This window comes from Ylistrum balloti, unplaced genomic scaffold, assembly GCF_031769215.1.
Source record: "Ylistrum balloti isolate Yb309-2 unplaced genomic scaffold, AGI_CSIRO_Ybal_v1 Utg370314, whole genome shotgun sequence".
Classification (NCBI taxonomy): domain Eukaryota; kingdom Metazoa; phylum Mollusca; class Bivalvia; order Pectinida; family Pectinidae; genus Ylistrum; species Ylistrum balloti.
The window spans coordinates 390315-414884 of NW_026782232.1; the positions used below are offsets into that span (position 1 = coordinate 390315).

At 35.9% G+C, this 24570-nt stretch overlaps 1 protein-coding gene across 1 annotated transcript; it reads right to left on the reverse strand.

Annotated features, from left to right (window-relative positions):
- Positions 1 to 788: 788 nt before the first annotated feature.
- Positions 789 to 19466, reverse strand: LOC132553292 (uncharacterized). Its single transcript, XM_060217524.1, has 17 exons — positions 18264 to 19466; positions 17820 to 17897; positions 17151 to 17242; positions 14392 to 14472; positions 14096 to 14165; positions 13758 to 13825; positions 13042 to 13117; positions 12392 to 12497; positions 10983 to 11076; positions 9162 to 9306; positions 8580 to 8717; positions 8294 to 8476; positions 8072 to 8140; positions 7420 to 7506; positions 6345 to 6398; positions 4226 to 4291; positions 789 to 3759 (listed from the first exon to the last, which is right to left on the reverse strand). The coding sequence occupies exons 1-17, from the start codon at positions 19341 to 19343 to the stop codon at positions 3274 to 3276; spliced, it is 2973 nt and encodes a 990-aa protein (XP_060073507.1). The 5' UTR covers positions 19344 to 19466; the 3' UTR covers positions 789 to 3273.
- Between the last annotated feature and the right edge of the window lie 5104 nt (positions 19467 to 24570).

Genomic DNA, 24570 nt, shown 5'->3' on the forward strand with positions numbered 1-24570 from the left:
AGTTAGGAGGGAGAATTTGGTTGCATTAATTAGGAGGGAGAATTTGGTTACATTAATTAGGAGGGAGAGTTTGGTTGCATTAGTTAGGAGGGAGAGTTTGGTTACATTAGTTAGGAGGGAGAGTTTGGTTGCATTAGTTAGGAGGGAGAATTTGGTTGCATTAATTAGGAGGGAGAATTTGGTTGCATTAGTTAGGAGGGAGAGTTTGGTTGCATTAGTTAGGAGGGAGAGTTAGGTTGCATTAGTTAGGAGGGAGAGTTAGGTTACATTAGTTAGGAGGGAGAGTTTGGTTGCATTAGTTAGGAGGGAGAGTTTGGTTGCATTAGTTAGGAGGGAGAGTTTGGTTGGGGAGAATTTGGTTGCATTAGTTAGGAGGGAGAGTTTGGTTGCATTAGTTAGGAGGGAGAGTTTGGTTGCATTAGTTAGGAGGGAGAATTTGGTTGCATTAGTTAGGAGGGAGAGTTTGGTTGCATTAGTTAGGAGGGAGAGTTTGGTTGCATTAGTTAGGAGGGAGAGTTTGGTTGCATTAGTTAGGAGGGAGAGTTAGGTTACATTAGTTAGGAGGGAGAGTTTGGTTGCATTAGTTAGGAGGGAGAGTTTGGTTGCATTAGTTAGGAGGGAGAATTTGGTTGCATTAGTTAGGAGGGAGAATTTGGTTGCATTAGTTAGGAGGGAGAGTTTGGTTGCATTAGTTAGGAGGGAGAGTTTGGTTACATTAGTTAGGAGGGAGAGTTTGGTTACATTAGTTAGGAGGGAGAGTTTGGTTACATTAGGGAGAGTTTGGTTGCATTAGTTAGGAGGGAGAGTTAGGTTGCATTAGTTAGGAGGGAGAGTTAGGTTACATTAGTTAGGAGGGAGAGTTTAGTTATATCAGTTCGGAGAAAAAAAAGGGTTTTGCTGTATTAGTTAAGACGGTAGAGTATGGCTGAATGAGTCTCCTTTTTCTTTTAGATTTCAGCACATTATGAGTGTTGTCATTTTGAATATTGACCAGTGTCCAAGAAGACTAATTAAAAGACTCAAATGTACAAAGACAGAATCAGGTTAACTTTGCTTTCTTTGATGGCCTCTATACTAGACTCTCTAGATGGCCAACATCTCATCTCCTGGTATAAAATGAAGTGTGATAAAACAGAACATATCACTCTGTTTAAGGGTTCTCATTTAGAAACACAGTTTTCTTTTGTTGATTCTATCCCGGTCCAATCTAACCATACACATAGTTCTAGTCATGTGGGTATTTGATGTTTTCAGTGTTTCACAGCAAAATTAACCGAGGCAACAAATACCAGGCTTACAAAGAACATCCAACCAAAGAAAATACGGTAAATATATTATTTTAATTTGTACTTTGGTTTATACTGTTGTAAATAGGGAATACAAAGTCTATTAAATAATTTATAGAGAATAACAATCACATTCTTTCTACAATGTACATGTGGTAAGCACAAACAGTCATTGTAAAAAACATTTCACATTATTAGCTTTAGAAAATTAGAATTAGGAAAATAATTAATAATTCAGGTTACATATTGGTCATGCTTCATTTACCCTGGTTTGTACCGATGTAACTCTTTCTAATTTATGACCATACATCAACTAATTAAGTTTACAAATGCCTTTATCTATTTAAAAGAGTAATGAAAATAGTTTACGTTTGAAATTGAATGTAACCTTAGCAACAGTTTCAAGGGTTTTGACTATCTCTCCACCGTTTTTTAGTTTTGGCTTGGTCACTGAGACCACAGCGAAAAAAAAATTTGTTGAGAAATTGTCGAAACCTTTCACACTACTCTGGGAGAATCTAGCCAAAATATACCACTATGTTAGGGAGGTCTCTTCTTTAAACTTGATTGGTTGAGTGTAGAATTTAATAATCCTTATTATAGTTGCCCCCTCAGGGAATCAGATGTTGACATCAGTTACATTTGTAATGAGACAGTACCTGGTAATAGGAAGAGTCATGGAGACGAAAAAACTTGTAACCAATAAACCAAATAGGGACTTGTTCCTAATTCAAACCTTAGCAACAAAGTTAGTTTAGTTGAAACAAAGAATTTGCAATATTTGTACCGGTATAAAAGTCATATATAAACAAAACAATAAATGGTTTTCATTTCATACACAAATGCATGTACCAGTATGTGTTAACAGAACAAATAAAATACTGCATATGTAAAAAAATAACAAGAGGATGTCAGTGTCATTAAGTTCAAACACAACAAAACATGGAAAATATCATAAAATCCAGTTCAAATGTACATCTTGGTGAACATTAAATAGAGGTTCTAGTACATATCTGCTTACCAACACTGGGTGTTTTTATTTAAATACAGACTTGTAAAGATCACTGCAAAAATATTCACCAAAACTCACAGAACCTGCCTGTCGAGTAATCCCCTGAGCTGCAATTAGGTGTTACTCCTTAATCACAGGTTATTGCCACTGTAAATGGCACCTCAATGAAATGTGATCATTAAAGGTGTCAAAATAACATGCACTTTTTATTCAAATATATATTTATATACATATATATCACAAAAATATCATTCAATAGTATATAGCATAGTCAAGGAATATCAATTCTAGCTTTATTGTAAATCTAGTAATGAGATGTTCATAACATGCATAAGTATATAAACCTTTCATATGTATAGTTACAAAATTGTAAAATACATACCCTTAGTAAACATGAAATTGTCTCATCGATAGGCAACAAATTAGGAACAGTAGTTAATTCTTTCTCATCATGTATTCACACACCAACATAATAAATTGTTTCTGTAAAATTGCACTTAATTCTTCATTCTCCTCAGTATTCATTAATCAAAATTAATTAAAAATCTAATACAAAATGAACTTCACACACCAACATAATAAATTGTTTCTGTAAAATTGCACTTAATTCTTCATTCTCCTCAGTATTCATTAATCAAAATTAATTAAAAATCTAATACAAAATGAACATCAGTTAATTAAAAGTTTTCCATAAACTTTAAATATAGGTTTGAGATACAATTTTAAATATTGTCAGGTTTAGTTTACTTTAGTGAAATAGCAATTTACTCTTCATTATCTAAGCATACAAAAATATTTGTTGTTTTCAAGACAAGAAAATGGCTTTGCCTAAATTGGCCACACTGGGAATTAGTAATGTTAATTTAAGATTGCCTGTTATCTTAAATTCTAATTTTGTGACATTTTACTCTGATCGATTTATAGCTAAAGAAAACATGTACACAGGGATTGTCATTGACCTCCACTCATTTCCAGCTAAACACTTTCTTTTCTTTCCAGTAATGGCAATGACACATCCTGTTTGTCATTCTCCTTCATCAATTGTACCTTGACTTCTTCTTCTGGAACCTTCTCAACAGCAAAACGTAGCTGCTTTTCCTCCGTCTTTTTGTCATTGGCTCGCCGACGGAACAGATTGCTGCGACCAGCTTTGGGATGACGGAGAATCCCAAAAGCCTTGCTGAAGTGGCTTGTGGGTTTTGTCGGTTTGATAGGTCCATCAGCTGAGTGAGGCACATTTTTCTCATCTACTTCCGTCAAAGATGCTTGCATATACTTTTTGCGGCGCATACTTCCTGTGGATGAGTTTGGGGAGGGATGGTAGCTGGTATGAAACAGATTCCTCCTAGAATGTCCATACATGTAGTGGAAATCATGGAAAGTCTTGTAATTTGGTGACACAATGTCTATATCTTCTTCCTCATCCTTGTTTATATGATCCGCAAAATGACGAGACACCAACTGTAAAACAGGTTAATTCCTCGGTAATGAAATCTGTTGAAAATATTCCACCAGGTATCTGCACTTCAGAGTCTTATTTTAGGATTTATTCATCAGTAGTGAATTCAGTTCATTGTCAGATCAAACCAGATTTCACAGGACAATACAAGAACAAAAACAAGCAAGAGTAAAGCTTTTCTTAAATTCAATCATATTTTATCTTTAGCACTTGGATGAAGACAAGTTAGATTTAATTCAACCATTAATGAAAGTTACCTCCGCAAGCAAGAGGCAAAAATATGCCTTTGAACTACTGAGAATTTGTTTTCAAGTGCTTTTTTGTGAAAGGGTGACATAAAATATTTTATTACCAGTTGTTTATTACTCTGAAGTAGTTGAACTAAAAACAATTCCAGATTAAAACAGATGAAAATAGACCCAAAGAAGGAAAATGGAATAGTGTTTGAAATGATACACTGATACTTACATCTCCCCTCACACCTCCAGGAATCCTCATCTGTATCTCATGGACAGCTGGGTCATCATCTATCTCCTGTCAAAGAAGAAACAAATTATCGTGACAATGACTCAAATCCCTTTAAGATTATGTTTGTAGAAAACAAGTTTTTCCTAGCTAATTCTTCTACCCACAAATCATTTAGCAATGTGCTGTATTGTTATTGCATGAACATGCATAGTAAAATAAAGATTACTATCTTATTTTTCACTTTGAATAGAAAAGTCAGCACAGTTTTTGAGAGCAGTTTCATTTTTCTAATCAGTCTCAAACCTAAACAGGAACAATGAATGAAGAAAAACCAGTATGTCAATAAATGTCAATGTCAATAAATGGTGATGACAACAGTGAATATCCAAAATGTCTGCCTGTGAAGCTGTTTTACAAAACAGGGTAAGAATTAGCAGGCATAGATTGGGAAAAGAACAAACCTAGGAAGGATTATTCTAGATCTTCTATGTAAATGATGACAACATAGTTTGATTGTCAAAATCCAAAATGGCCTTATTCTTTTCTCCCAAAAGGCTCCAAATAGCAGGCACTGAAGGGGGCATAGGAACCTAACAAATGAAATAGGGCAAAGATGTCTCCAGTCCTTTCTGAGAAATAGTGGTAACAAGCTTCTGTGTTTTTCTGAATTACATTTAAGTTTGAGCAGGGACAACTAGAGACCTATGTGACAGAATTTGAAATATCCTTTTTGTAGATTTCTAGAGATTGCAATGACAAAATTTGCATAAAGATAGACAATGGAGTTGCAGAATGTGGATAAGAGTGAGCTGAACAGTTAGTTTATCACCTAATGAGGGCTGGCTAAAATGTGTGAGATTGATTTACTCATTTTGAAAAGACAAAGATTATCAGTTTTGTGGCAAGACATTATTTTTGAGAGCTACCATTTCTCCTGCTTGAATAAGAATCAGAAAGTGAAATGTAAATCTTGCAATCTTGATATGATTTCCTCACAACAGTAATATGTGATTTTGGCAAAGAGTTTTCAATTTCAATCTGACTTGTCATTGCAAAAAGTTATTTGACAAATTGATATCAAATTGTGGAAACAAACTCTCACATTACTTGGAGTTTACTTATATTGAGTCATTTTACCAAATGTAAGATGTACCAGTAATAACAGGTATAAAGGTGACATTTAAATGTTGCAAATCACTTGGTAACCATTCCATTGTGTTGATTGTCTAGATATACAAAAATCCACTTGTTTTCAGTTAAAAAGATTTATTATTCTGAAAATGAGATATTTATGCAAATATCACCTCGAATTAATAAAACCTTGCATTCACCTGAAAATAGATGAATAATCATTTTATCAAATGATGAAAATCTGTGCCTCTGTTTAGTAAAAAAATGTATCACAGGTTACTTGATTGATATATTTGACTTTGAGATGCCAGGTGAGGTTTGGGCTGTTATTTTCACCTTCCATACACAGATTCTGCTTGTTTCTGGTTTATTATTATTATTATTATGGGATTAACGTCCTCTATTATGGCCTTTAGGCCTTTCAGAGGACGAGAAAAGATAGGAGGGAATAGAAGGGGAGAAAGTATGTAGTGAGAGGAAGGGAAAGGGAAGAAAGGAGAGGGGGGGGGGGGGGGTGGGGTGGGGGGGGGGGTTAGTCGCCTGTACCTAACACCTAACCTAAGCACGGTAACATATAATTTTGTAGGCGACTCTGGTGGACTAATGTGTCCCTAACCGACTTCGCGTCCGAGGGTTTTCTTCTGGTGCTTTACACCATCCCGATCTTCATCCGGCGATGGAGATAAGTGTCGTCCGAGGGAGGAGGGGGGATAGAGAGTATGTAAGGCGGGGTTGATTTAAACGGATCTACTAATATTTTTGTTTTAGGTCCAAAAAATTGTGTGACCTCTGAAACTATGGCGTTTAACTTAATGAGCTAAACGTAAGGGACTTACGACTGCCGTTAGGCGCTGGCCCTGGGGAATTATTTTTTATTTATGTTTCTGGGTAACATCCCAATATATATAGACCGATGAGAAGTGTTTTGACCAATCAGCATGTAAGAAAAGTGACAATCATATACTAGAATCTTGTATAACATACTTACTTGTGTCATTCTCTCTAGCTGAAGTAATTGGATAGGTTGGTCACCATTCTCTTTCTGTAATACAGAAATACCAAATACTGATTAGTCACACCTCTAAAAAACAATGCAACAAAAATACATTCAAAGGACTACTGAGAAATGAAAACCTTCCTGGTGACCAAAGGAAATGAATAACTCACTTTATGTATTTGCGTTATGCTGAATACAATACATGTATGAAGACTTAACATATTGTGTTAATTCAGATACTATTTACATGTTTAGACTATGGTATATCTTGAGGAATGTTATATTTTCATATTTTGCACTTTATACTTTGTAACTTGTAAAAACTCATCATTGAAACCTGGTCTTTCATCATTTGTTACAAAGGAAACAACAAAACCTTGTCATGATGTTACGGAGCATTGATTTTTTTTTCCCCTCTTATGAAAATGTTTGAAAACTTTATATCATATATGAAGACAATCATAACTTACGGAAATGCTCCATTAGCTTTATATAATATCAATATTATATTTATATTGTATATGAATTACTAATTGCAGAGTTTATAAAGTAAAGATGCAAGAAAATATTCATTTCAGTCCTGGTAGACATTATAAAATTGGCAGGACAATCAACCTTAAATATTTACAACTGTTTACCCAAACATGACCTGCCAACCTGATAGTTTGATACCATAACCATTTGTTGTGAGTTTGGTTGATAGAACTAGGCACACTAATAAAACAAAAGCAAAATGAGCATGGGCTCACTTATACCCCCAACCCCATATGTTTTTCTTCTGACTTAGATATATGGTCACGTATGCTATTTAACCTTTAACCTTTACAAATCACCTTCAAAATCTAATCAGATGTAGACTTTGGTGGTTAATGTTATGGTGTAAACAATTAATAAATCTGTCCATAAGGTCATAAGATGTGTTGTATACAAGATTATCACAGACAGACGGACACAAACACAGAGACAAAGTGATAACTATGTACCCCTCTCTCCCTTAAGTAAGAGGGGTATAATTTTACTGACCCTAAAAGAATTTTGTTTCAATATACTGGTAACACAGTCTTACCCTCCATTCATTAAGTAAGTCCCTTGCCTGCTGTGACAAGTTCTTCGACTGGTTTCCCTTCATGGTTACATATGATGCCTTTGCAATCTGTAAGAACAGATGACTGAACTCTCTCAATCATTCAAGATGGAAGAATATGCTTTTATAACAAATGTAGCCCTATACTAATCAATAAGTTAGAATTTCCTGCTACATCGACAATATATGAAACAAAAGCACATAACACAATCATCCTGAAAAATTAAATTCACACACAAATCAATTTATTACTAGAATTCTTAAATCTACCTCAATTTTTTCATACTAGCTATGAAATCACTCAGGAAACATTCATAACCACATGTATTCTAACTCATTAATTAGTCTCACAAAAATCAACCAGATGAAAGAATATTAAAATATTTAAAGGTATCACTGTACCGCTTCAATACAATCCATTCTAATCAGGTGCTGTACTTGATGAGATAACACAGTGAGGTAAATATGAACAAAATCTGTTCAGAAGGTTTGAAGATATGACATTCTTCAGAACAGGCAATGATGTATGTACAGACAGAGTTAGGCAGGAACATAAAAATGAATATTATGAAACCTGTATTCATTAAGGGTTTTACCAGAAACTGATGATTGTATGTCTACATGATGAAAGTACCTTAATGTCCTCTCTCCAGAAATCCTTTGTTTCCTCAGACAGGGCCATTTGTGGTGCCACTTCCTTTATCTGTAAAAATCATGCCTGAATCAGTTAAATCTATTTCAGCTTAAGTACTGGTCTGCTTCTTATGAAATCCACAAACACTCATAAAACTAAAAGAATGGAAAACTTCACAAACATTTGACACTTTCTATCCATATGTTTATGTTGTGTTTCTACCTTGAGCACGAAGATCCCCATGATAATGATACAAATGATGTTAAGGATGGTTAGCAGTAGACTAAAGAGCCCAAGGTAAAGCATCTCCTCAGCCATGTCACAACTGTACACAGGCACATAGGCATTATTGTCAAAGGGAACACAACTCAGTCCAGGTGTCAGGGTTGGGGAAGCTGGCAGTTCCTATAGATGGAAAGTATATCATACAAATTATGTAGCTATTGTTGATGTATAAGTATACTATGTGTTACACACATTCTATTCTATATTACATGTGTATACTCACTGTCACAGTACTATTGGAATCTGTAATGTTGTACACAGTGTAGTTCTGTACTGTAGGAATTGGAGGGGTGGTACTGGTAATCTGAACTCTTGGGGGTGGATCAATTGAGGCTATGATGGCACTAGCCCACAGCATGCCCTGTCAGGATAACAGTATAACTGTTGAAATAACATCCTAAATCATCATTTATCTTGCTATCATCTTGTTGTCAGGACAACAAACATTGTTATTGTTGTCAAGACAACATTGTTCCAATTTTTGCTATTAATGAATTTTAGCTTATAGAAGGATGAAACACAAACCCTTTACAACACAAAGAATAATTATCATCAAATTAATCTATGTTATAATGTAATTTTGGGTGTCAAGAAAATCCAATATTTAATTGTAAAGATCAGAGAGAATGAGGATATTCCTGGATGGTCCTGTTGTATCACACATAAACAAAGCATACCATTATCCATTGAACTGAAATATAGCACCTATATCAATACCCTGTAGCTATAACTGAAAGACCATCAGTCATGAGATTCTTATAAAAAAAATAAAACCAAACTGTTATGGTACTTCTTATTAACTTACAGCATTGACTGCCGGAGGTAGGAGGGAGGCTGATATAGCCACACCCACCAGTGATCCTGTGTTACCCCCAAGAATGGACAGGGCTACGCCCGCCCCAGAAGGCAAAGCAATCAGTATGCCTGTCCATAGACTCCTTGTCAGACCCCTGCCATAAACACAAATAGAACTGGAATGCAGTTAGTTCATAGTACTGTATAGCTAGAAATTTTTCCTCTTAAATGACTGAATAATAATTTCATGACTTTAAATTTTACAATTTAGGTGTAGAGGATATCTAGTACAATGGTGTCTCACTATTTCACCAATTAAATTTTCATGATAACTTTAACATACTGCGAAATAGTGAAATATCATCCTCGCATAAATAACTGACTATATAATATCTTTCAATCAATACAAATGAACTTAAATTGTTTGAATGGATATTGGATATCAATGTGGTGTAATTACTTAATATCATGACAGAACAAAACTTTGACGTGGCAGGAAATCATAGACTAAGACATTGAGTGAGAGTCTTAATTTCAAGCTATTCATTTTCAGCAAAAGTGTCTAGATTGACAAGCACCTATACACTTTTCTACTCTAGTGAAGTTGAAGGGGATACAGCATTGGTGACTAGATTAAAACACAGATAGGCAACACAGGCTAAAAGGTGGAGTAACAGTATAGTGGCAGTATGATCACCCAGGTGGACTACACAGGCTAAAAGGTGGAGTAACAGTATAGTGGCTGTATGATCACCCAGGTGGACTACACAGGCTAAAAGGTGGAGTAACAGTATAGTGGCTGTATGATCACACAGCTGGACTACACGGGCTAAAAGGTGTAGTAACAGTATAGTGGCTTAATGTTCACACAGGTGGACTAGACTGGCTAAAAGGTGGAGTAACAGTATAGTGGCTGTATGATAACACAGGTGGACTAGACTGGCTAAAAGATGGAGTAACAGTATAGTGGCAGTATGATCACACAGCTGGACTACACGGGCTAAAAGGTGAAGTAACAGTATAGTGGCTGTATGATAACACAGGTGGACTAGACTGGCTAAAAGGTGGAGTAACAGTATAGTGGCTGTATGATCACACAGGTGGACTACACAGGCTAAAAGGTGGAGTAACAGTATAGTAGCAGAATGATCACCCAGGTGGACTACATGGGCTAAAAGGTGAAGTAACAGTATAGTGGCTGTATGATAACACAGGTGGACTAGACTGGCTAAAAGGTGGAGTAACAGTATAGTGGCTGTATGATCACACAGGTGGACTACACAGGCTAAAAGGTGGAGTAACAGTATAGTGGCAGTATGATCACCCAGGTGGACTACACGGGCTAAAAGGTGGAGTAACAGTAGAGTGGCTGTATGATCACCCAGGTGGACTAGACTGGCTAAAAGGTGGAGTAACAATACAGTGGCTTTATGTTCAAACAGGCGATCTGGCTGGCTAAAAGGTGGAGTAACAGTATAGTGGCTGTATGATCACACAGCTGGACTACACGGGCTGAAAGGTGTAGTAACAGTATAGTGGCTGTATGATCACACAGCTGGACCAGGTGGTATAGTGGCTTAATGTTCACACAGGTGGACTAGACTGGCTAAAAGGTGGAGTTACAATACAGTGGCTGTATGTTCACACAGCTGGACTACACAGGTTAAAAGGTGGAGTAATGGTATAGTGGCTTTTTGTTCACACAGGTGGACTACAAAGGCAAAAAGGTGGAGTAACAGTATAATGGCTGGATTAAGACACAGATGGGCTACATTGGTGTCTGGATTAGCAACAACTTGTCAATTCTTCACATCACAAATACAATATATACCTAGACTTCATTTCACTAGTAGGCCACTCGTGTGTACTTCCCCAGAATGCTCCATCTTTACATACACCTCCAAATACCAATCCCCAAACAAGTCCTTTAGAAACAACAAGGAATGAGTCAAATACATACAATAAAAAGACCTAGCAGTATATCTATCAATGTCACTGGGCAAGCATCAGATCACATTTACACGAACAACTGATTTTTCTACGATATACAATCGTGTCCTTGATTTGCCATATTGTGAAAATTATCTGGACGGTTTGATTATGCAAGTAGTTGGATTTTTCAATAAAAAGACATGTTCTTTCTGGATGCTGGATGTTAAACTTCCTGTGTGAGACTGTATGTACAGTTACTGAACTCAGGGATCCAACCCTGGCAGTAATTCTTATTTTAGATGGAGAATAAAATTTTTGAACTGTTAACTGTTAAAAAAAAGGTATCTAGTGATAGTTTAATATCATTTCTTTTTTGTTTCACTAAATTCAAACTTTTCAAACACATCAAGAGATCATACATATAGCAGTAACTGCTATATACATATTGCATTAACCACTCTATGTGGTCACTTTTCATATGCAGGTAGCAGGTTGTGAATGACCATTTTAAACAACTGTCACTGCCAGGCAGGTCACTAAATGTTGATTCAGCGTGGTTTCTGTAATGTCTTTCTGTCACATCATACTTGTGCCAGCTGACACAACTTAAGGCTCCAACTCTGTACAACTCTGAGCACACAATGTTGACATTATGCATTGTTGAAGAGGAAAGGGGCATAACGACTACCCCTATTTATTATGTGAAAAACATAACTATGAGATTTACAGATATGCTTCATAAACATCAATGAGATGATTTAGTAAACATTAATCTGCAGCTATAAGTCTCCTTCCACACTTCACTTACGGACATGGTTTCTTGGTCATAATATACAACAAAAATAAAGCCCATAATTTCTTAACAGTTGATTAAGATGTATGTGTTTCAAAAGATAGTCATCTTATTTTCAACACAACTTTACCGATCAGTAGTAATTAACTGACTACAAATTCAAAGTTATTTTCACAAGCATAAGTAATATGATTAGAACAAGTTAGACAGTATCGATTTGATTTTGTTCTGACTGACAGAGATTGACTATAAGTATGTTTAATCAACCTGGAATAAAGTATGATGGAGTTTTACTGTAGGAACACCATATTTTTACATGGGAATGGGTTATATAAACTTGAATGCCTAGGTTTAAGGAGAAAGCACTGAACTAAACACCTGATTTTGTTTCTTTATTGCTTATCTTTGACAATTAATTCTATTCTGATATACCATTGGAAGTACTCATTACCAGTGTACATGCTTACCAAGTGGGTAAAGCTATGACAATATGTCCATATCTCAAACAAACATACCCATGCCGATACAGATCAACAGGCTGAGCACCTCGTTCTTGATACCTAGATTTCGCAGGGTGTTATTCTTTATCACAGTTCCAAATGTTCCAGCCAGAATCGGGCCCTAATAAAGAAATTATTAGTATAAATTATTCTTTTAAGAAAAGGTATGGTGAGAAGTGAGAGGAAAGAAGAAAGTGACACTTCAAATGTAACATTATGTTTCATATACAAATGTATATCATACGCTGATCACTACTGTTATGATATCCAACTTAACTTAATATTAATCAGAGAAATCCACAACCATAGAGGTCATCAAATCTACAGGGATGCCTACCACCATGGAAGTTACCTAAACTACAGGCACGCCTACCACCATGGAAGTTACCTAAACTACAGGGACGCCTACCACCATGGAAGTTACCTAAACCACAGGGACGCCTACCACCAAGGAAGTTACCTAATCTACAGGGACGCCTACCACCATGGAAGTTACCTAAACTACAGGGACGCCTACCACCATGGAAGTTACCTAAACTACAGGGACGCCTACCACCATGGAAGTTACCTAAACTACAGAGATACCTTCTATATTGAGAGAAAAAAATTAACCAACACATACCATAAGAAAGACAATAACACCACAGGGATACAATGAGACTTACCATTATGGGAGACACCAACATGCTGGCTACCAGAACCACTGAGCTGTTTTCCACAAGTCCCATGGCTGAAATTGAGCTACAAAGCAAGACATAAGTACAGTATACTATCTGTATTTTTTTTTAATCATTATGGATTTGACATTTGACATTTCATCTGGGGAGGGAATAAAGTTTACTTTTTTCAAATTATGCTCAAATTTGTACTTTAATTATATACTGTGCCCCATTCCCCATGACATTCACAATTGTTGTAAAGCACCTTTGTTTTATGTACAGTCATCATACACTGATAATTCTAACTTTGAATTATATTTAATGGAAAATGTGCTAAAAGATTGCAATTTTCTTATAAAAACTGTATAAAACTGTACCCCCTCCCCAAGGGGTAATATCAGATCCTGGGTTCATAACATTCACAATTTTAATGTAGCACATGAAAACTCTTCCATCCATAAAGAGTATATCAATCTACCATATCTGGGCATTGAGAAAAATATTTCTGAAATCTGAGTCAAGTTGACCTCTTCTGGTCTCACCCCTCAGGCCCTTGGGGAAGGGGACCATATCATTCTCAATAGGCAGACTTTGTCTCAGTTTACCTTAAACCTGTTGGAGCTTATTTTTGCATTTGGTAATAGAAATCCTCTGTTTCTATTCATATGCATTAAAAATGGAAGCATGTTGTAAGCTAATCTATGCTAGTTTACTGAGCATACCTTGCTAAGAGAATTAACACCAAAAAATCAAATGTGAACTCTGCATTCCCCTGGACTGAGTTCACCACCTAGAACAAACAATTTGGTATATTCAATTATCTCCCTTAGACTACTATGTCGGGATTTCAGTTAATTTGAGATCAAGAAGATTAAGAAGTTATAGTAGTTTTTTTTTAAATGTTTAGGTAAAATCTATTGAATACTTATTCAGAACAGATAAAGACTAGATATCATATGAAATATGGTAGAATTAATTGCAAAAAAATATTTGTTTCATGTTTTATACCATTAAAGAATGAAACAGTGGCAGCTGCCAGAATTACATGATATATACCTACCTCTGTGACAAGCATGCGAGCTTTGATAGATTTTTTAAACTCACTCTGTTTCTGTTCATCAGTATTAGCTCTGAAATATAAATCATAGTTTAGTCAAATGTACAAGTTACAACTACACTTTACTATCTTTTCGTTATAACTTTTAATAAGAACGTCACTTATATAAGAAAGGAAACATTTGATTTTCAATCCTGAACTTTGGTTCTGTGAGATCACAAATAAGTATTGAATTATATCCACAAGCATGAGACTGTCAGGGCAAATATAACTAGTATTACTTCACTTAGTTAACTTACACTGAGTTATAGAGATCTTCTTCATATTCTTCTTCTTCAATAACTCCTCCTGTCCCCTTGTATATGCTGGTTTCAAAAATACTGAAACAGAAACGACTTGGTCAGCATAATGTATAGAATTGTACAATTCTTGAAAAAACACATACACTATACTTCTTTTGTGGTTATAATTTATTACAACTGTTCAAGAAATAGCTGTATGCATGTGAAAACAACAATTTCTTTCCTAATATATTGTTTGGATGTTGGCTTTTGATAGGGCAAAGTTCTGTTGTTTATTGATTCCAGACCCATATAAGGAAGTCAAAAGAACACCTGAATGATTTTGATCAATGATCAGGTGTTGCTGTATGGATGGTTAGGTATATGATCAGGTATAGCTGTGTAGATTGTTAGGTATATGATCAGGTATAGCTGTATGGATGGTTAGGTATATGATCAGGTATAGCTGTAAGGATTGTTAGGTATATGATCAGGTATAACTGTGTAGATTGTTAGGTAAATGATTAGGTATAGCTGTATGGATTGTTAGGTATATGATCAGGTATAGCTGTGTAGATTGTTAGGTATATGATCAGGTATAGCTGTGTAGATTGTTAGGTATATGATCAGGTATAGCTGTGTAGATTGTTAGGTATATGATCAGGTATAGCTGTAAGGATTGTTAGGTATATGATCAGGTATAACTGTGTAGATTGTTAGGTATATGATCAGGTATAGCTGTGTAGATTGTTAGGTATATGATCAGGTATAGCTGTGTAGATTGTTAGGTATATGATCAGGTATAGCTGTGTAGATTGTTAGGTATATGATCAGGTATAGCTGTAAGGATTGTTAGGTATATGATCAGGTATAACTGTGTAGATTGTTAGGTATATGATCAGGTATAGCTGTAAGGATTGTTAGGTATATGATCAGGTATAGCTGTGTAGATTGTTAGGTATATGATCAGGTATAGCTGTGTAGATTGTTAGGTATATGATCAGGTATAGCTGTGTAGATTGTTAGGTATATGATCAGGTATAACTGTGTAGATTGTTAGGTAAATGATTAGGTATAGCTGTATGGATTGTTAGGTATATGATCAGGTATAGCTGTGTAGATTGTTAGGTATATGATCAGGTATAGCTGTGTAGATTGTTAGGTATATGATCAGGTATAGCTGTGTAGATTGTTAGGTATATGATCAGGTATAGCTGTAAGGATTGTTAGGTATATGATCAGGTATAACTGTGTAGATTGTTAGGTATATGATCAGGTATAGCTGTGTAGATTGTTAGGTATATGATCAGGTATAGCTGTGTAGATTGTTAGGTATATGATCAGGTATAGCTGTGTAGATTGTTAGGTATATGATCAGGTATAGCTGTAAGGATTGTTAGGTATATGATCAGGTATAACTGTGTAGATTGTTAGGTATATGATCAGGTATAGCTGTAAGGATTGTTAGGTATATGATCAGGTATAGCTATCTGGATTGTTAGGTATATGATCAGGTATAACTGTGTAGATTGTTAGGTATATGATCAGGTATAGCTGTATGGATGGTTAGGTATATGATCAGGTATAGCTGTATGGATGGTTAGGTATATGATCAGGTATAGCTGTGTGGATTGTTAGGTATATGATCAGGTATAGCTGTATGGATTGTTAGGTAAATGATTAGGTATAGCTGTAAGGATGGTTAGGTATATGATCAGGTATAGCTGTATGGATGGTTAGGTATATGATCAGGTATAGCTGTATGGATGGTTAGGTATATGATCAGGTATAACTGTGTAGATTGTTAGGTATATGATCAGGTATAGCTATCTGGATTGTTAGGTATATGATCAGGTATAGCTATCTGGATTGTTAGGTATATGATCAGGTATAACTGTGTAGATTGTTAGGTATATGATCAGGTGTTGCTGTATGGATTGTTAGGTATATGATCAGGTATAGCTGTGTAGATTGTTAGGTATATGATCAGGTATAGCTGTGTAGATTGTTAGGTATATGATCAGGTATAGCTGTATGGATTGTTAGGTATATGATCAGGTATAGCTGTATGGATGGTTAGGTATATGATCAGGTATAGCTGTGTAGATTGTTAGGTATATGATCAGGTATAGCTGTATGGATTGTTAGGTATATGATCAGGTATAGCTGTATGGATTGTTAGGTATATGATCAGGTATTGCTGTATGGATGGTTAGGTGTATGATCAGATATAGCTGTGTGGATTGTTAGGTATATGATCAGGTATAGCTGTATGGATTGTTAGGTATATGATCAGGTATTGATGTATGGATTGTTAGGTATATGATCAGGTATTGCTGTATGGATTGTTAGGTATATGATCAGGTATAGCTGTATGGATTGTTAGGTATATGATCAGGTATAGCTGTGTGGATTATTAGGTATATGATCAGGTATAGCTGTGTAGATTGTTAGGTATATGATCAGGTATAGCTGTATGGATTGTTAGTTAATTTAGAACCATAAAACTGCAAATGTAGATATGAAAGGATGTCCTTAATCTATGATTCAGTTTTCAGGATCAACTGATCAAGGGAAATTGTGTGAAAAAAAATTTAAATTATTTAATTTAGAACCATAAAACTGCAAATGTAGATATGCTCTAACAGTGGTGTATCATGAAAATGAACGTGTCTTTTTTTAAATGTGACTCAAAAAAGATTCCCTTTATTTGATAACTTTATAGTTTTTTTTCCTTTTTTTTATATTCACCTAACAAGGGATTTGAGACATCTCACCTTATAGAAGACTGGTTATTATCACCAATACCAATTTCTGCCAGCTTGTTTAAAATCTCTTCACAATTCTCTCCTTCTTCCACAAACATAAACTGTAACAGAAATAAATATGTAACATTATTGAGGGCAACTACTGCCACTTGCTAGACCTGTAGTATGTCCTCATAGTATCTCACTATTCTCGACTTTGTGTTATCCAGATATATTTCCAAAACACTCCCAGTTAATTGTTATCTTACAAGTTTATACATCACAGTAACACTAATGATTTGGATTGTTATAAATGGACAGGAACCTCATCATGTAAGCTGTAAATTCAAATCAGCTGGAACAAACAGTGAAAGACAACCATTTTATCATTCATCTATTTCTGTTGTAGATCAAGATACTTCTTAAAACTGTACTGATGATTTGTTTTCTTTTTTTTCCACCCTTAAAATGTGAAATACAGTTCATGTTCTTTCACCAGGAGCTCAAATTGATGAGAGATGATGACCTGTTATGAAAACAACATTTATCTGTGTAACTGAGGTAACGTTTGGTGTCCATGTGTCAAACCCAGGAATACTGATTACTCAGTAGTCTTCCTTTTCAAAAAGGGATAGAGTTAAAACAAAATTTACTTTCGAAGATTTGTATGATTGCTGTAACACAAAATGACGAACTGACCTGATAATATTTAGAACTGGAAGTCTTGTGAACAGACAGGTTCTTCACCGAGTAGCTTTCCAATACAGACATGGTTCTCTGGAAAACAGATCAATCTGAGGCATTAAAACAAACTTGTTTTAAAAGGTATCCAAAAAAAAAAAAAATTACAATGACAACCAGACAATCTGAAGTAGAATTTTATGTTTCATTTTTTCCATGCTTATTTTCAACAGATTAGTGTTAGTTTTTGCCTTGTCCTTTATTTCTTTAAACATTTCTTTACCTATAATATAAGAAATTGGTCATAGGTCAAGATAAGCAACAGACTTACGACACATCTTGTGAAATGTTTTTCTGCTTGTCTTTTAATTTTTTTCCCCTCTATTCCTTTCATGAATCAGCAGTAAACCTTTTTTTGACTTGATTACCTTATCTAAAACTATAATCACACAATTTACCAACCTGGAACATTGTCTCTTTCTTTACAAAAATCTCTAAGTTGTCATTATCTTTGTCACTGTCTTTCTCTGTCTTTACAGATATCTCCGAGTTTTTGCTCTTTTCGTTGTTGCTTCCTTTTTCTGTGTCAGATTCTCGTGATTTTGGGGTATGGTCATTGCTTTCATCACCTGTTAGTTGTGCTTTCTCTTCATTTTCTTCCATCTTATTGTTTACATCTTCATTTTCAACTGTGATGCCATCTGAAATTCCTTGAGCAGATGATGTGCTATTAGATAAGGGATCTGGTGTGTTAAGTGGTGTAGGTTGAGCTCCGGATTGTGAAATTGTAGAGACTTCAGGTGACTGCAAAGGTTTTGGTTGTTCAGATGAAGAATCAGACTCCTTAGCAGAAATGTCTGCTGTACTTTGTACAGCTGGGCTTTTCTCATCCAATTTATCAGAGGGTGGGAATGCCCATGCTGGCGAGGGCAAGTCCTTCTCTGGCAAAGGGTTGCTATCCTTTGGATCATTGTCATGTAGTTGTACCTCATCAGCATTGTGTAGAGCTGATGTACTGGTCGGGGATGATGGAGGTGTGAAGTCCCAAGGCGGTGGTGTTGGCATATCCCCATCCTCATCAGATACTGAAGGATCCGAAGTAACAATTTTTAAGGGATCCGATGTCTCTGGAGAAGAGGTGTTTGATGTCCTCTTGGGTGAATTAGTCTGTTCTGGTGTAGTTGATACGTCAGATGTAGCTTTTGAAATGCTTTCTGATATTTTTGATGATGGGTCTGATGTAGAAGCCGTGTCACCTGTTTCATCGTTCTGTTTTTCTGGTTCTATATGTTTTACAGACGTTGAACCATCATCATCAGCATCAGAACTACGAGGGATTGAAGCAGACTGCACTTTGTCTGATTTACCGTTTGATGTTGTTTCAGTTGATCTCTCATTGTTGCTGTCTAGTCCTTCCCGTAACCCTTCTTGTTTGACCGGGTCATCATTGCCAACAGTGTCTTTCGAGTCTATATTGTTGACATTTACGTCATCTTCCTCGACAGGAACACGTACTACAAACAAAAAAGACGACGAAGTCATCTTTGTATCAACTCATATGAACTCTTGTATGCATTTTGTGAAACTTGATTCGTGATTATATCTCACAAGGCTACGGATGTCTGGGACGAACCAGGAAACGTGAACTTTTCGTCTGCGAAAGACGCTAGTACTGACGCATTTGTCGTTATCCTCAATGTAGGCCTTTTAAACACCGTCAGTAATATAGACTAGAGGCGCGAATGTTTTGTGGTTTTACGGTGCGTTCGACGCCGTCGACAAATAGAGATAAGTAAACTACCAAGGACGAAGTGTTTATTACCTTCTGACGATATATGTGTAGGTTCGCTATGATTTATACATGAGTGTTGTAATTTGTAGTATCGGCCTGTGTCTAAGGTTTCTGATGTTCTAAAAACACTTTACCAGCGTGGTCACAAATGAGCCAACCCACAAATGTTGAACAATACAAAATTGGACTGGTAAATGACAGAGACAAGATATTAATAAGTGTACTAGACGTTCCTGTTCCCTCTTAGAATACACACAATTTTATATGTTGAATAACTTTCTAATAATTAAAAATAATCATTGGTAATGAGGATGGGTGAGTGTCTCAGTTGAACTTCGGCACGGACAAGGTCTGACTGAGGTTTCCCTTGTCTTTCTCATGAAGCTGAAGTTTTTGTCCTCGTGCAAGACTCTTTACCATCCTAATTGTCTTGGATGGCATGCAACGGTCCTCTCGTATGTTGCTCAGTCAGGTAGACACTAGCCCCTAATGAGATCCCACCTCGAAATAGCATTGGCTGTTCATGGAACGATAAACCTATCAACATAAAACAAAGATTGTATATAAAAGTTTGTGTGATTCTTCAGAGTAATAATTACGAGTGGAAAGTACGTTGTACAGTAGATAAATGTGTTCTTTTTCACATGTTCACTTATTTCAGAAAAAAATTGAGTCACACGTTTTAATTTTTGTTGTTTTACGAAATGAACTTTGTCAGTTTTCCTATTATCCATGATGAAGGACGTATAATCCAGACAACTCTGCCCTGACATTAACGTAATATATAAATGCACGCGAATCCTCGTTTACATGCATGTAACGCGAACATAATTAGACATAAAAATTATGCATCCTTTCTAGACATATGCTAAAAATATGTTCATGAAAAATGTTCATGAAAATGATATGTAATCCATGCTAGCTTTGTAGAGCGCATGCATGACCCCCACCCAACCCACGAGCCATTTCTTTTTTAAAAGTAGCTTGTAAAATATAATATACATACGCAGCATTATTTACCATGTTATCTTATTAACATTTCATCTGTTTATTTATTTAATGGACTTAACGTCCACGATTACGGCCTTTCAGGCAGACGGGCGTTACAAAACATGCATGAAAAATATCTAGGAATAAGTCAAAAGGACGTGTAATTTATTGCTCTTTACTTTCCTGGAGTAAGGAGTATATACACTGTACCAACCAGTTGTTTCAAACCAGTATAGGTAACAAGAAAGTTTTTACCATGAGATTTATAGGACCTCTCGTCGTATGGAGTATAACTTTGTACTACGTTTTCTACCATTATGATTTATTGATACTCGTTTACGATTTTGTTACATCCTTGACTAAAGCATGTGTGTTTTCAGCCTCTATTTTAGTTAATAAACCTGTCTTGTGAGCTACTCATATTAAATTGTATTTGAACTGGTTAAGTTTTTCTGTGTATAGTAGGTTTGATGTGGATATGTGTATGGCCAAGTTACGTTAGAACACGTCAAATACCAGATGTATACCTGTATCGCTGATATGTCGTACAGGTAAACGTTATACTGATACACCGGACATGAAACCGAGGCTCGCTGCAGCAAGTCTTGGTTTGTTCCGACTTGACCCAACCCGACTCCAATACACCGAAGCCAATCGAACTCAATAGATTGATCGGAAATCGGCAATCATCGATAACTTCCGATCCACGGCCATTGATTGATCTCAACACCCAGGTAGACCCGATAGAAAAGCATAGCCGGGCCAGTACGAGGCAGGACATGTTCGGACTGTGTTGAGAGCGGTCGGGACAAGCTTCAGATCCATGGCATTATGCCATATAGGATACTAGCTCGCGCGTTCCGACAAGTCTTACAACATCCGCTAACGCAATGGTACCTTCTAAACACAACCCACACGTTAATGGTTACGGCCAAATTTAAATATCCACATAATAATCTCAATTTTAATTTTCTGTTTAGTCGGAATATCGTGAAAGCATTCTGCTCGGTTATCATAAATGTCTTACAACAGTCATTGGTATGCCGAGGAATTGAAACTACTGGTGAATTAACGAAGAATTTATAGCAGTTTTTCCATTCCAGATGTAATGTATGTAATAAGCATAGACCTATTTTAGGTCTCTATTAAAGATCGGCTAATCCACGACTCGCGGTAAAGGTACAATGAGATTCCTAAACTATATCGACGGAATATAAAAACATTCTTTTGATGGGATTTTTTGTGATTGTATTTAATTTCCACAAAATAGTGTATATATAGTTGATTTTGTTTTGCGTTGGTCTTTCTTTTTTCGCACGAAATGTATTCATAATAGACATTCCTGCTGCAATATGAGTAACATCTCACTCGGACACCAGAACGAGACATGGTTGCATTTTATAACGGTTGATATTTAATTTTTGTTCCGTTAGATGTAATAACATGTACATGTATATAGTTATGGCGACGGTCTCGTTTTGAAACTATTTAGGTCTCTGATATATACATGCTTGTACAAGTTACTGTGAACGAGCGGTATCATTATATAAAGAGCATCTTACAACAGGAACATTTATCATGTTTCCATTACACCTATCCGCTATGGAGCTTGTTCGTTCATCTAAGAAAATAGCAAAAGAAATATGTCTAATTCAGCGCATAACATGCCATTATTTCCGGCCTCTCTAAAGTCTCTCCTGTGATGCTGAAGCATTTGCATGACAAAGAATGCCGAGAAAGACATTATTAAAACAAGGAACACATGTGACACTTCCGTTGTCAGCGTTAGGGCCTACAGCTGCTGAAGTTTTACTACACCAAAGTGTAACTTCAAAATATGTCGTACCTTGATGTAGGTCTCTCAATGTAGGCCTCTCATGGCGATTGCCTATAAATAACAAATGTGATCATCTCACCAGGGGCAATGATTGGTTAATATAGAGGATTGAATACACTAGCTTTGATACTAATGTTAAGTAAAATTCATACATGATAGAGTCAAACATGTTAAGGGAGTTAACTCTTTCGTTCTTGATTAATTTTTAGGGAGAGTGGCCTAGCAGTATTCACTAATTGACCGGATTAGTGGTTCAGAATCAAATGAAATTGGGAACATCCTTTATTATTTCAAAGTCATGGGTTGGGTTGGTATGTACAGTTACCGTTTATTTCATTTTTTTTCAATGAGTTGTGATTATTTTCCTAAATTCCAATCAATGTCCCTCATTTTCTGATATTTATATATATCTAGTAAGTAATATCGTTGGCATGGTCCAATATTGGTACTGGATCCTAACAAACAAATGTTCGTTAGATGCGTATTACTGGAAAAGATATATCATCAATGAAGTAATCACGACAGTACGGACAAGTGAATTGTCCGAAGTTTTTGGAGGCAATCTGTCCCTTCATCAAGACACAAATAAAAAAAATGAAAACAAACCTTATCTTTCTAAATACGTATTAGGCGAGGCAAATGCATACACGAACATAGGAAGCTCTTCTTTTGAGGCAAAACACTAATCAGGGCATGGAACACTTTCTCTTAAGACACTTGCAAGAGAACAGTAACAGACTTTATTTTGGACAAGGCCATATATCTGTTTTCTGTTTCCTCGCCATCCCTAGTTTCTAGCTACCGACCCTAATTTTTCTTAACATTTTGGAAAAAAGATACTATAAATCTCTGTGTTGCGGGGTTGGGGTTGTTTTATATGTCTCACCATGTCTGTCGGTCCATCCGTCCAAAACCTCACAAGTGACGATAAACTCGTACTAGATGGTTTCAGAAGATGCAGGCTAATGAAAATTATGGGAAACTTCAAGTTATGATCGTCGTTGGGATCTAATTGAGAAATACATAAATGCATTCTGTTTATTTGTATACTTGTTAGTTTACCTGTTGGTTCCGTGGTTGTAGACCTTATACTTGTTTGAGACAAGACATTACTTACCGTTGGTCATGATTTCCATGGCGGGTGTCGTCGATGAAGCAGAACACATTTACTCCTCCGGAATACCTTATCATATTATCCTTCATCAGGTGTATCTCTATATTTTTGTTTTGATATTTTGCCCTGGTTTTATTGAATTTGAGTATAATATTTATTTTTATACATACCTGACTCAATCCTTGATCAATATGCGGTACTTTAGAGGTCATGTTCAAAAGCAAGATATAATAGAATTTAACCACTGACCCATTTTTCATGCAGAAACTTGAAACATGCATATTTTTCTTTCAGTTTCCGCCTCTCTTTTTTCGCCAGATAGATAAAGCTTCATCTCTCAGTTCAAATGATAATGATAAAGCATTATTTGTTTATATACCGTTGTAAAGACATACACAACAGCCATATATACGATCATCTATAATAGAATATTTTAAACTTTAAAGAAATGTTCTTGTCCCTATAACAGAAATTAAAAGCTAAAGTACCCTCCCGCAATGTCTCTTACAAGGGAGGTAAATCTTTCAGTGCTGTGATTTTACTTACGAGATCAATTTTCGGCGTTTAGTCCTAACGCGCACCTTGTTACCAGCCTCGGTGTGATTTAGCGTAATCACGTGACTAACAATGAGAACAGCATTAACGAGTTGTCTGTAAGACGTACACATGCTATTCTTGGATTATGGATCTAAATTTTAGTTAAACTTGGATTTTTCTGAACGTCATGCAACCAAGGTTTGTATTTATGTTTATTATATAATCTCAATTTCGGATTTTGATTAAATTTATCATTGTCATCATATTTAGAACAAATTCCAAGAGAGAATGAAAACATTCAAACTTTTGTCTGACTCGGATATTATACACAGCGGCAAAAAGTTTGGTGACATGTGTTGCACGTACACTCACTACACTTTACAATCGTTTGAAGACAGTGGGATGGAAAAATATTCGTGTAGGTAAATGTTACGGAATTCGTTCGGATACATGTCATCTTCACTTGTTATACAATCCACTTGATGCGATATTTATGAAA